At 47.4% G+C, this 12,329-nt stretch overlaps 1 protein-coding gene across 9 annotated transcripts in view; it reads left to right on the forward strand.

Annotated features, from left to right (window-relative positions):
- Positions 1 to 12,329, forward strand: part of LOC105476856 (BCAS3 microtubule associated cell migration factor) — a 710,244-nt gene that overhangs the window by 660,945 nt on the left and 36,970 nt on the right. The window contains exon 24 of one of the 9 annotated variants that reach the window (XM_071082817.1): positions 11,517 to 11,731. The exons of the other annotated variants lie outside the window; for them this stretch is intronic. Coding sequence (XP_070938918.1) covers positions 11,517 to 11,716 — 200 coding nt within the window. The 3' untranslated portion in view covers positions 11,717 to 11,731. Of the gene's footprint in view, positions 1 to 11,516; positions 11,732 to 12,329 lie in introns of those variants that run through there. 9 annotated transcript variants of the gene reach the window in all.

The following is a 12,329-nucleotide window of genomic DNA, read 5'->3' on the forward strand; positions in this document are numbered from 1 at the left end:
AAGGGAAGGAAGGAGGATAGACTGAGGAGCAGGGAGCGCCTAGCTGATAAATTTGTCGTGATGCCATTTGACACAGCACGTGCTTTTTGTGTAGCACAGCTCAGCAACCTGGATGGTTCATCTTGATGGGTTTGGCAAAGCAGAAGTGGCAGATAGTCTAGGAAGAGCAGAGGTAGGGACTTGAGGGCGGACTTGGTGAGGGTATTAGAGGACCTATGAGCTCCAAACATGCAGATGGGCAGTGAAGGAGTAGCACCAGGAGGAAGCCAGTGGATTGGGATGATAGCGGGCGAGCAGGCTCCTTGAGGTCAAAGAGCATGATTAGAATAAGGAAGTGAGGGGGAGAGACAAATAGGAAGTTTCATGATGAATATGTGGGCTTTCTAAGCTTAAAATCCTAGAAGGGCCAATTGTAGACGATGCCATGAGCCAGCTGAGTGAGTTGCTGGAGTGAAGGTGAAGGTCATTTGTGTGCGGACTGGAGGTCAGTGAATTTCAAGGCCAAGGGTGTTAGCTTGGTCATGAACCTGACATCATACTTTTAGTGTTTGGCAGCAGTGGTTGAGAAGGTGACAGTGGGGTAGGTGCCATAATCCTTGTTGAAGTCGAAGAGTTGACTTAGAAGGCCTGCAGAGTCCAGTGACAAGGATGTTTGGGACAGATTTTGTGAGCTCTGAGCTTCTCTCCTGACTGGAAGATCATTCCTTTGGAAGAGGTGATGTCATTCACAAAGAACATTTGTATTCCTTTGGAGAAGAAGTACTTCCTTTTATTGTCAGGTCATTTTAGCATGATTGAAAAATCAGGAGAAAACTTTTTTAAATGCCTGAAAGGAATGTTATATGAGATGTCTAAAGTTCTGGCCTCCGGGTCCCCCTCTGTGGCCTAATACAAAGTCACTTTATACCTCAGCTTCTTTCTGAAACAGAAGAGCTGCATGGGGCTGTTGTGAGGCTCCGTGGGATAGCAGCACATTCAAGCATTGACTGTGTATCAGGTGCTGTGCTGAGCACATTCATCGAAGCCTTACTATTTTTAGTATTCCCATTTTATAGCTGTATACATTGAGCCGAGAGAGGTAAATAATTTACCCAGGGCTATATAACTATTAAATGACAGAACAAGGGCCTTGAAGCCTGAGCCTTTAACCATTTCCTGTACTGCCTCTGTTAGGCTCTGCGAATCTGAAAACAAGATAAATCAATCAGTGCCAAGTGTAGGAGAAGGCATGAAGGCAAGCCACTTCACCACAGTCTCATCTACGCAGTGTTAGAGGGTTAGCATGTGCTGTGGGGATGTGGTGGAGGGACTGGTTCCTCATCCAGGGTGACTCCAGGAAGGCTTCCCAGAGGAGCTCGCACTTGGACTAAGTCTCAAACCTGCAGAAGTCAACTCATCATGTCACTTGGTCACTGGGCACCTCTTCTCATGTTGGTCTGAGATATGCCAGATCACTGTCATCTCCCTGTGTCCTGTTTTGCCCCTTGGGGCCACAGAAAAATCGATTCCCTTTTCTTTAAAATCACTCTTTAAATATTTGATTTTTGTTTTAACAATTTTTTTATTTCTTTCTTTCTTTCTTTTTTTTTTTTTTTAAGGCAGAGTCTTGCTGTGTCACCCAGGCTGGAGTGCAGTGGTGCAATCTCAGCTAACCACAGCTTCCACCTCCTGGGTTCAAGCGATTCTCCTGCCTCCTGCCCCAGCCTCCCGAGTAGCTGGGATTACAGGCGTGCACCACCACACCCGGCTAATTTTTATATTTTTAGTAGAGATGAGGTTTCACCATGTTGGCCAGGCTGGTCTCGATATGCTCACCTCAGCCTCCCAGAGTGCTGGGATTACAGGCATGAGCCACTGCACCCAGCCAGAATCACTCTTCAGGTATTTGAACAGTGAAATTATAGCTTTCCTATTGTCTTCCCCAAGTTAAACAATCTTGATTTCTTCCTTCCCTTCTTCCTGCTAGGTGCCAGGAACTGAGGCACTGTGCTGTGCATTGGGGACACAGAGATCTAAAAAATGAAAAGCCAGATGTTGCCCATCAGGAACTTACAGTCTAGTGGGAAGAATAGGGCCATAAAATATTTTATTGCTTTTGTCTGTCTCCTTTACCAAATTTCCCATCATCCAGCATAGCGGCTGGCACATAATAGACATCTATTCTGTCTGTTGTGGAACTGGTGACTCTAGGTGCAATGTGAAGGTAAGCCTAGGGTGTTGTGGGGGCCTGTTGGAAAACCTAGGTCAGACCCAGAAGGGGAGTGGTAGACTTCTCTGGCTGACCTAAGTCCTCAAAGATGAAAAGGACTTCACCAGGGAAGGCATCTCCCTACTGCAGAGGGAGCAGTAGATGCGCAGGCACAGGGAGCAGGGAGCAAGGTAGGGTGTAGTGTTCAGAGTCTGGAAAGCTGCTAGGGGCCAGATGATAGATAGTTGTGCTAAGAAGATTGGGCTTAATCCTGAGGGCAGATGAGTAAAATGTTCAGATTCGCATTATAGAAATGTCACTCAGGTGGCACTAGGAAGAGTGAATTGAAGGGAAGCCACATTAATAGGTAGAAAGACCAGTTTAAAGATTGCTGGAATAATCCCAATGAGAACTAGTAAGAGCCTAAGCCCAGTGGCTAAGAAAAGTAGGAGACAAATTCAAGAGGGCTTGGGAAGTAAAATCCACAAGACTGACTGGTCAGCTGGATGGAGGGGCAATGTTTGGGCCCATCAGAAGATGGTGTTGCCAGCCACCTAAGTAAGGCTAGAGAAGGAAGAGCAAGGGCTGGAGAAGTAAGGTAATGAATTTGTTTGGGAGATGTTGAGTTGGAGATGCCTGAGGAACATCCAAGTGAGGGTGTTTGGTCTTACGCAGATGGACTTGGAGCCCAGGAGAGACCTGAGTTAGAGGTGCAGTTTTGGAAGTCAGTAGCATATAGGTAATACTGGGTATTTGTTATCATTAGAGTAGCTGAGCTCACCGAAGAATAGTTTACAGAGAAAGAAGAGAAGAGGACTGAGGGTACCAGCATTTGAGTTGCAGAGAGAATAAAGCAAGGCTTTGGGAGAGACTTGGGAGTGGTCAGAGAGGGAAGAGGAAAACGGAGGAAGCTAAGGATAGCAGTAGTCAGCAATTTCCCAATGAAGTCAACTTGCTTTATAGAATCTGGGTTGCCCGCAAGGGACCACATTGTTGTACCTAAGCTGCCATGATTATGGGAGGACAGTCATGTGCTTTTGCAACCTCTTGGTAAAGAGTCTTTTTTTTTTTTTTTTTTTGAGACAGTCTCGCTCTGTCGCCCAGGCTGGAGTGCAGTGGTGCGATCTCAGCTCACTGCAAGCTCCGCCTCCCGAGTTCACGCCATTCTCCTGCCTCAGCCTCCTGAATAGCTGGGACTACAGGTGCCCGCCACCACAAAGTCAACTAATTTTTTGTATTTTTAGTAGAGATGGGGTTTCACCATGTCAGCCAGGATGGTCTCGATCTCCTGACCTCGTGATCCACCCACCTCGGCCTCCCAAAGTGCTGGGATTACACGCGTGAGCCACTGCGCCTGGCCCTCTTGGGCAAAGGTTCTTTTTTTTTTTTTTTTTTTTGAGACAGAGTCTCGCTCTGCCACCCAGGCTGGAGTGCAGTGGCCGGATCTCAGCTCACTGCAAGCTCCGCCTCCCGGGTTCACGGCATTCTCCTGCCTCAGCCTCCCCAGTAGCTGGGACTACAGGCGCCCGCCACCTCGCCCGGCTAGTTTTTTTTTTTTTTGTATTTCTTAGTAGAGACGGGGTTTCACCGTGTCAGCCAGGATGGTCTCGATCTCCTGACCTCGTGATCCGCCCGCCTCGGCCTCCCAAAGTGCTGGGATTACAGGCTTGAGCCACCGCGCCCGGCCGGGCAAAGGTTCTTAAGGCTGGATTTGAGGACCTGTGCTTTGGAGCAGTGGTTCCCAAAGTCCCTGGATAAGAATCCAGTCTTACCCTAGAACCACTGTGTTGGAATATCCAGAAGGGCCTGATAATTCATTTGCTCAGTAAGCATTCCAGGTGATTCTTCTCATGAGGGAAGTCTGGGAATGACTCCAGACCACAGGTTCTTTCCAACTGCACAAATCACACCCCCACTCTGCCACCCTACACACTAACACCCTCCAACCTAAAGTTCTTGAGAATAGCCATGACCACGAGCCACTGTTACTGATGGAACCTTGTCATGAATCCCTCAGATGTGTGGGGATGGAAATACTAACCCACTGACTGAACAGAGTTTCTGAACAACTGAGTATTTGGGACTCCAATGGAAATTCTGCACTGAGATTATTGGTCCAGCTCTGCTTCTCGGAAAGGTTTTAGACCAGAGCCCCTCACTGCCCCCTGGTGTAGACAGTCTGATTGCCTACTCCATTTTGTGGAATAATGGACCTGACTGTAATCCAACATGTTTTTTAAAGCTAGCATATGTTTCAAAGCTGACTATTAAGGAAGTGTGGAAGAGGTACCATATGTAGACAAAGACGACGTTTTTGGGCAATTGCCATGGAAAGAGCTGGCTCTACTTTTTTATATATTTAAGACCTAACACTGCTTCATGTCCCCAGCAGTGGAATTCATGAAGCATGCTTAATCTTTCCTAAACAATTGGCTTTGGGACATTATCTTTCTAGGAAAAATAGAAACATAAATTATACTCAAAGATTGTAGAGAGAAGGGATCTACTGAGTAGAAAACTCAGGAATGTGCCTCTAAGGAACTTAGGGACTGCTCCTTTTTTGGGTTCTTTTATTTCATGAAAAAATAGATAAATTTTGGCTGGGTGCCATGAGTCATGGCATTACAGAGTGCTGTAACCCCAGCACTCTGGGAGGCCGAGGCAGGCGGATCACCTGAGGTCAGGAGTTTGAGACCAGCCTGGCCAACATGGTAAAACGCTGTCTCTACTAAAAATACAAGAATTAGCGAGGCGTGGTGGCGCACATCTATAATCCCAGCTACTCGGGAGGCTAAGGCAGGAGAATCACTTGAACCCAGGAGGTGGAGGTTGCAGTGAGCCGAGATCATGCCACTGCACTCCAGTCTGGGCAACAGAGCAAGACTCTGTCTCAAAAATAAATAAATAGATAAATAAATAAATTTTATTGTATATATTTAAGGTATGCCCAAAGGGAATTAAATCATCACTTCATAAAGATACCTGTGTGTCCATGTTCCTGCAGCATTATTCACAAAGCCAATATATGGAAACAATCTGTCAGTGGATGAATGGATAAAGAAACTGTGGTGTAGGTATACAATGGAATATTATTCAGTCTTTTTATTTTATTTATTTGTTTATTTATTTTTTGAGACAGAGTCTTGCTCTGTTGCCATGGTGGCAGTGTAGTGGTACAATCATGGCTCACTGCAGCCTCAACCTCCCAGGCTCAAGCGATCCTCCCATCTCAGCCTCCTAAGTAGCTGGGACTATAAGCATGTGCTACCACACCCGACTACTTTTTTCTATTTTTAGTAGAGATGAGATCTCCCTATGTTGCTAAGGCTGGTCTTGAACTCCCAAGCTCAAATGCTTCTCCTGCCTCAGCCTCCCAAAGTGCTAGGACTACAGGTATGAGCCACCATGCCCAGCCTTCAGTTTTAAAAAAGAAGGAGATCCTGCCATTTGCCACAACTCGGAGTTATTTTAGAATGAGAGATTGAAGGATGGTGCTGTCTGGTGATCCCTTTCAGACCCATCATACGTACTTCAGATCTAAATATAGTGAAGGCTTGTTCTTTCCTCTATTCATTCAGTAAACAATTATTGGGCACCTGTTTTGTGGCAAGATCTGTGCTGGGCACTTTCTTTGTCCTTAGATATCTTTGAGACATCAAAATAACTTCAGGGCGAGCTCAGTTTGATCCTGGAGGACAGGAGTTGAGTATCTCATGCAATATTAAAGCTATTGTAAAGGCATTGCTGGTGACTTCCCATTTCCAGTTTAGCTGCATCCTGAACTATTGTTTCCCTTCCTGAAGAAGCCAAATAGCATGGGAATTATTCTTATACCTCAAAGTACCTGGTGTAAAGTGGTGAAAGCACCAACCAAAGGCCAGCTGGCTTCTGGGAGTAAAATCAGTACTTGACATTCAGATTCCACGTTCGATTCTTGAATGATCTGTCATATAGCCTCTCATTTGACTCTTAGCACAATTTTGAAACTTAAAATTAGCAATAATAACTAGCAGTATTATTCCTCTTATACCATGGGAGCTGAAGTTCTGGGAGGTTAAGTGCTTTGCACAAGGTCACGTGGTTAGGACATACTAGAGCTAGATCGAACACTAGTTTCCCACTCTCGATTGAGTGCTCTTTCTGCTGACAGAGCTCAATGGCCTTATAACCACCTCATCTCTCCCCCTTCCCCATCTCGGAATGGCTTAACCAGGAAGATGTAAGGAGGTGCTAAATGAAGAGAAGAGATTGCAGCTAGGTGAAAAGGTACAAGCAACTGCTGCTCGAGGGTAGCTCCGAGGGCAGGGGTGGAAGGAGAAGGGCTGGTTCATCCTCCAGCACCCATTTCAGATCTTCAGAACTGGAGAGCCACCTCCCGCATCAGAGGACACACAGCTCATCTCTAGGCCTCTTCCGTTCCGAGGGAGGCCTGGAAAGGACTACTGACTTTTGCCAGCTCTTTGAGCTTTTTGTTAGGTATTTCTACAACAAACACTGCTTTTACTTCTTTACCTATTTTTTCCCCAATCTGAGGGATATAAGAAAACAATTCTAGTAGTTTTTCAACCCTAAAGGCATTTCTAAAACTAAAATGAAACAGTGAGAAATTAATTCCTTCGTTCAGCTGTTAGCCCTAATTCAGAGTTAGATGACAGGTCCATGTCCATCTGACGCAGTAACAAGAGGTCTCTGGGCCCCTCCTGGGAGCCCCTTGGTGCTTTGGCTTTTTTATTTTTTCCCTCCTTATGGATGAATCGAATCTTCTAATCCAGTATGTACCTTAGGCCCAAAGATAAAAAGATAGGTTTCTTTGCACACACAAACACCCCCTGGGCTGACTATAAATCTGCTCCTTGCCTGAGTATAGCAGAAACAAAATAAGTTGCTTCCCCCTCAAGGGAGGAATTGGCATTTCTTGCACAAGGAAGGGGTGAGAGGAGGCTCTACTGGCCTTTTCGAACTTACTTCTCAGCTAGGGAAATGAATAACATCCTGATTGGCCTCGGTGGAGTAGAAGTGGAGGGAAGGAGGGGTGATCCTGACCCCACGCTCGCTCGAGGCTCCAGCCGCAGCCTCAGAATCTCTTTACCCGTAGGCGCCACACTTGGCACACAATGAGACTGTGAGTTGAGGGGAAATCATAACCAGATTAACACAGCGATTTGGGCACTTTTCACACTTTCTAACGAAGTGGGCTTTTGACAAGGCCTAAGCAGAGCCTTCTCTGCAGGCAAGCCTGGACTCCCCACCCCGCTCCTGTAGGCAGTAAGGCCTGTAAGAGGAAAGGGCAGAGACAGACCCAAGCCTTGCTTGCCCTCTGCAGCTGTGCAGAGAAGGCCTGGTGCCGCAGCACTCCCGCTAGGCTCCTAGGCTGCTAGCGGGAGGTATGAATTTCTCTTGTTTGCTTTAATGGAGTGTTAACCCCCCGTCCCTGGAACTCATGTTAATGCCTAACACAAGACTGGAACTGCAGGGAGAGGCCAAGGGACTGGCAGCTGAAGGCAATTTGAGGATTGACCTCATGGGGTGGGGAGAGGGAGGAGAGGAAAGGGAGACACCAGTTGAATGTCTGCTCGATAAACAAGCCGGATGTAATGGGCCCAAGACCGATGTGCAAGACCAAGGTTCTGTCTGCTCCTGCTTCTGTCACAGGCCACGTCCTGCCCCCTCCCATCCCTGGGTCTCCATTAAAAGAAGAAATAGAACCAGATATACTCTAAGGGGACCAACAGTCAAAAAATGCTTTTGGGGACAGGTCAGGGGGAGGGAAGTAGGGTGTGAGCAGTGATTCTGCAGCTTCCGTGCACACAGATCCCCTGAGGGTCTTATTAAAATGTAGCTGGTGACACAGGAGGTCTGGGGAGGGGCCTGAGCAGCCACCTTTCTCACAGGCTTCCAGGTGATGCCGCTGCTGCTGGTGGGTGGAGCACACTTTGAACAGCAAAAGTATTGAGCGCAAAATTGGGTTCTCCAGTCTAAGTTCTGCCCTGCTGCACTTCCCTGCCCTGATTTCCTCAGCTGTGAAATGGGGAATAGTAATTGTTGCCTTGTCTTCCTCTCTAGGGGTGTTGTGAGGATTAAGAGAGCAAATGGCTGCGAAAGCACCTTGTGAAGGGTAGAGCAGTGTGCGGCATGAGGGATTATTATCATTGTTAAGACGACTACGCCTCGTTGCTCACCCTATGTGTTCCTGCAGCTTCTCAACTTTTCCCTCCTTTCTCCCTGGTTTCCACGCCTGGGCTGCTGAGTCAGGGGGACCAGCCAAGGCTGGCCAAAGCTGAACAAATACTCTGACATGTCGAGGCAGGAAATGACAGTTCCCAGGCAGCCCCGTTTCAGGTGTGGAACAGGCTCTGAACACACCTTGTGTGATAAATTCTAGTGATACCAAGCTGAGCTCTACCCCCACCCCCAAAGGCTGCAAGACCAGGACCTGAGGCTGAAAGTCAGAGGAGTCCCTGTGAGATGAGGGCCCTGAGCAAGCACTGGCCAGATTGTAGCAAGGTCACTCACCAGGCCACCCCACTGGTTCCACTTCCGCACCCACCTCTGGCAGCCATGATGCCTCTGCAACGTGCCAGTTTGTTCACTGAGACCTTCACAGAGGGTCGCACAACCACCCTGGACGGTGAGAAACTAACGTGACTGAGGCAAGTCACTGAACTACCCTGAGCCTTGGCTTCCTTATCTATGAAATGGAGTTGACAGCATGTGTCCTGCCTGTGGTAAAAATTGCTGTGATCCCACAAGCAAAAGGAAAGAAAGAATTATGAGAAAATATGCACTTATTCTGTGAAAATATGTGAGATATTCATGAGAGACTTCCTGTTCCAGTGGACTCTTCCACCGCCCTTGACTGGGGAACATCCAGGCTTCACACCCATGCTCAGCCCATCAGCCCTTTATGCAAGGTCCTCTGCCCACCTGAAGCCTCAAGGCCTGATGGAGACCATCCCCAGCCACTCCAGCGAGTGACCCCTCCATTGTCCAAAACAGTGCTGCTGCTTAGCCTGCTCTTCTCAGGCCGAGTCTTTGTTGAACAGCTTCAGTGTAAGGGCAGGGAAAGTCGGGATTCTGTAATATACTTTGCCCCCAGTCAGAATGGCAGGCCGGGCCCAGATCTTCATCCCAAGGCCCCTGCACCTGAAAAGCTGGTACAGGTTTGTCCTTTGGAGTGAGCTGTTGGGTTTAGGTGGTCGAGAGAGGTGGAAGGTTGACCACACACTCCAAATACACGTTTATTGCCCAAGCTGGGAACACCATTTTAAAGCCCACATGGTTAGGAGACTACCAAAATAACAAAGCTACAAATGGGTCAGGCATCAAACTAGTCAACTCCAGTACCAGCAGGCACATCCAGGACCCTCCCCTTCAGGGCAGGTGGACTCCTCCTTTCCTTTCCCCACAGCTACTGTTCCAGGGCCTTAGAGGAACAAATAGCCGCTGGCTCCAGATCGGAGCCAGCGTGCCCACCCATCCCTCCCTGCTCTTTGAAACTCCCAAGGCCAGCAGGGGCCCAGGCCTGCAAGCTGCGCCTCCAGACACCTCCGCCAGCCGGGGAGGCAGACAGTTCACACTCTGAGGAAACGCAGATCCTCAGAGGAGAGTAAAAGATCAGAAATAATCCAAGAGGACAAGCCACGCCTGTCTGTGTGTATATTGGGTTTCACATCTGAAATCCAGTCATGATAAATCTGGGTTTTGAAACATCTTCTTTGATTAATAAAAACAGAAGACTTCTTGGCCCCAGGTTCCAGACTTCAAAGTTCTCCGTTGAGAGCCTCGTGTTTGACTTATTTGTGGAGCACAGAAATCACAGGATTTAGCTGCGTTGCTCCCTCCACCCCCTACCACCCAACTGCAAGAACCACTTAAAAATTCTGGAATAGAAAGACTGAGCTGAAAAGCCCCTCACTGGCACTGCAGCCATAGTTTCAGAATAAAAATTCAGCACAGTAGTTTTAGTGGAGAAATGAAAGGCTTTGGAGCCAGATGAACCTAGGATCCGAATCCTGACTGTACCCTTGACCTCGTCACCTTGAGCAACAGTTTGACTTCTCTCTGGCATAGTTTCTTGAACTGTAAAAATGGGAACAGTAACATCTGCCTCATAAGGTTATTGGGATGATTTAAAGGCAGTAGTGTGTATAAAGTAACTAGCTATGCCTGATGCAAAATGGACACCCGACAAATGTTAGTTATCTTACCTTTCCTGATACCTGACCACAGACTTAATTATCTGGAATGAGGACTGTCCTAGAAAACTCAGTTTGAATGCTTGCTGTCTTGAGAGATTCAGTTCCTTGTTTTTCCATTGAAGGAATTGTTAGGTTTCCGAGGATAGTTTGTCTTGCAGTGTATTCCGAGCCCTGCCATAGGAATCCTATCACAGCGCTGTGTGTATGTTTTCTATCCACCCGAAGAAGCAGACCAGAGCAGCCTACAGGAAACATTTTCTTTCTTTCTTTCTTTCTTTCTTTTTTTTTTTTCCCGAGACTGAGTCTCACTCTGTGGCCCAGGCTGGAGTGCAATGGCACAATCTCGGACCACTGCAACCTCCGCCTCCGGGTTCAAGGGATTCTCCTACCTCAGCCTCCCAAGTAGCTAGGATTACAGGCACCTGCCATCATGCCCAGTTGATTTTTGTATTTTTGTAGAGACAGGGTTTCACCATATTGGCCAGGCTGGTCTCGAACTCCTGACCTCAGGTAATCCACCCGCCTCGGCCTCCCAAAGTGCTGGGATTACAGGCGTGAGCCACTACAACCAGACAGGAAACATTGTCATTGCAGCCCAGCTACAAAATGATTCTTCTCTTCCCACTTGGAAGGGGAGAAATCATGGGCATGCCAAGTTTAAAACAGAAGAGTAAAGGGTCTCTGGCGTCCAGTCTGGGAATGCCAGTTTCGGCCTGACGTGGAAAGCTCCCTTGTTCTCTGAAGCACCTCCATGTTTGTTCTGAATGTGCAGCCAGTCAAGATTCCCCTTATTGGGACCTACACTGATGACTGATCTCTTGGGCTCACAGCCCTGCTCAATGACCTCATGATGTGTGAGGGCCTCAGCCATTTCTTGACAGTCATGAAAAGGTATCTCCTAGGAAGCCGGGCCTGTTTATCCAGAGGTTAGTTGTAGGGAGGGGAGACAAAGAGGACAGGTAAAGGGACTTGATTTTAAAATCAACTCCTTCCAGAGTTGTTCTTCTAGCCCTTTCTGATCTGATTATGAAGTTTGTACAGAGGCGGAATTGTTTCTGCCATTTTTCACACACAAGTTGGTGCACATTCCTAATAGGAATTAAAAATAAATATGCCATGTGTACACACAGGGATGAGTCAACATTGCGTGCAGCCAGCCATGGCCACTGGGAGAAGAGTCAGACACGGGCCATGGAGCTGCAGGCTCACCTGCCCCCGGCTGAGTAAGGACCGAGCACAGGACTTGACAGAGGAGGCTCACGGCAAGGTCAGGGGTCAGGCACCTTCCACACTTCTTTTTTTATTATTATTATTATACTTTAAGTTCTAGGGTACATGTGCATAACGTGCAGGTTTGTTACATATGTATACTTGTGCCATGTTGGTGTGCTGCACCGTTTCCACACTTCCTGTGGGCCCACCGCCTGGTCCCAGCATGAGTGCTTCTCCCAGGAGGCATTGTTTTCTTTCTCACCTTTTTCTTTTCTTTTTTTTTTTTCTTAAAAAACTGATTACAAAAACTGTAGGCCAAGTGCAGTGGCTCATGCCTGTAATCCCAGCACTTTGGGAGGCCAAGGCAGGATCATCACTTGAAGCCAACAGTTTGAGACCCAGCCTGGGCAACAAACAAGACTCCATATCTACCAAAAAAAAAAAAAAAAATTAACAGGTGCCTGTGGTTCCAGCTACTTGGGAGAGGTGGGAGGATTGCTTGAGCCCAAGAGTTCAAGGCTGCAGTGAGCTATGACTGCACCACGGCACTCCAGCCTGAGTGACAGAGTGAGACCCCATCTCTAAAAAAAAAAATTTTTAATAATAAATAATGATAAAATTAAAAATATAAATAAAATACAAAAAAAAAAAAGGAAACATCTGGGCACAGTGGCTCAAGCCTGTAATCCCAGAACTTTGGGAGGCCGAGACGGGTGGATCACTTGAGGTCA

The sequence above is a fragment of the Macaca nemestrina genome, chromosome 17 (assembly GCF_043159975.1).
Source record: "Macaca nemestrina isolate mMacNem1 chromosome 17, mMacNem.hap1, whole genome shotgun sequence".
In the NCBI taxonomy this organism is placed as follows: Eukaryota; Metazoa; Chordata; class Mammalia; order Primates; family Cercopithecidae; genus Macaca; species Macaca nemestrina.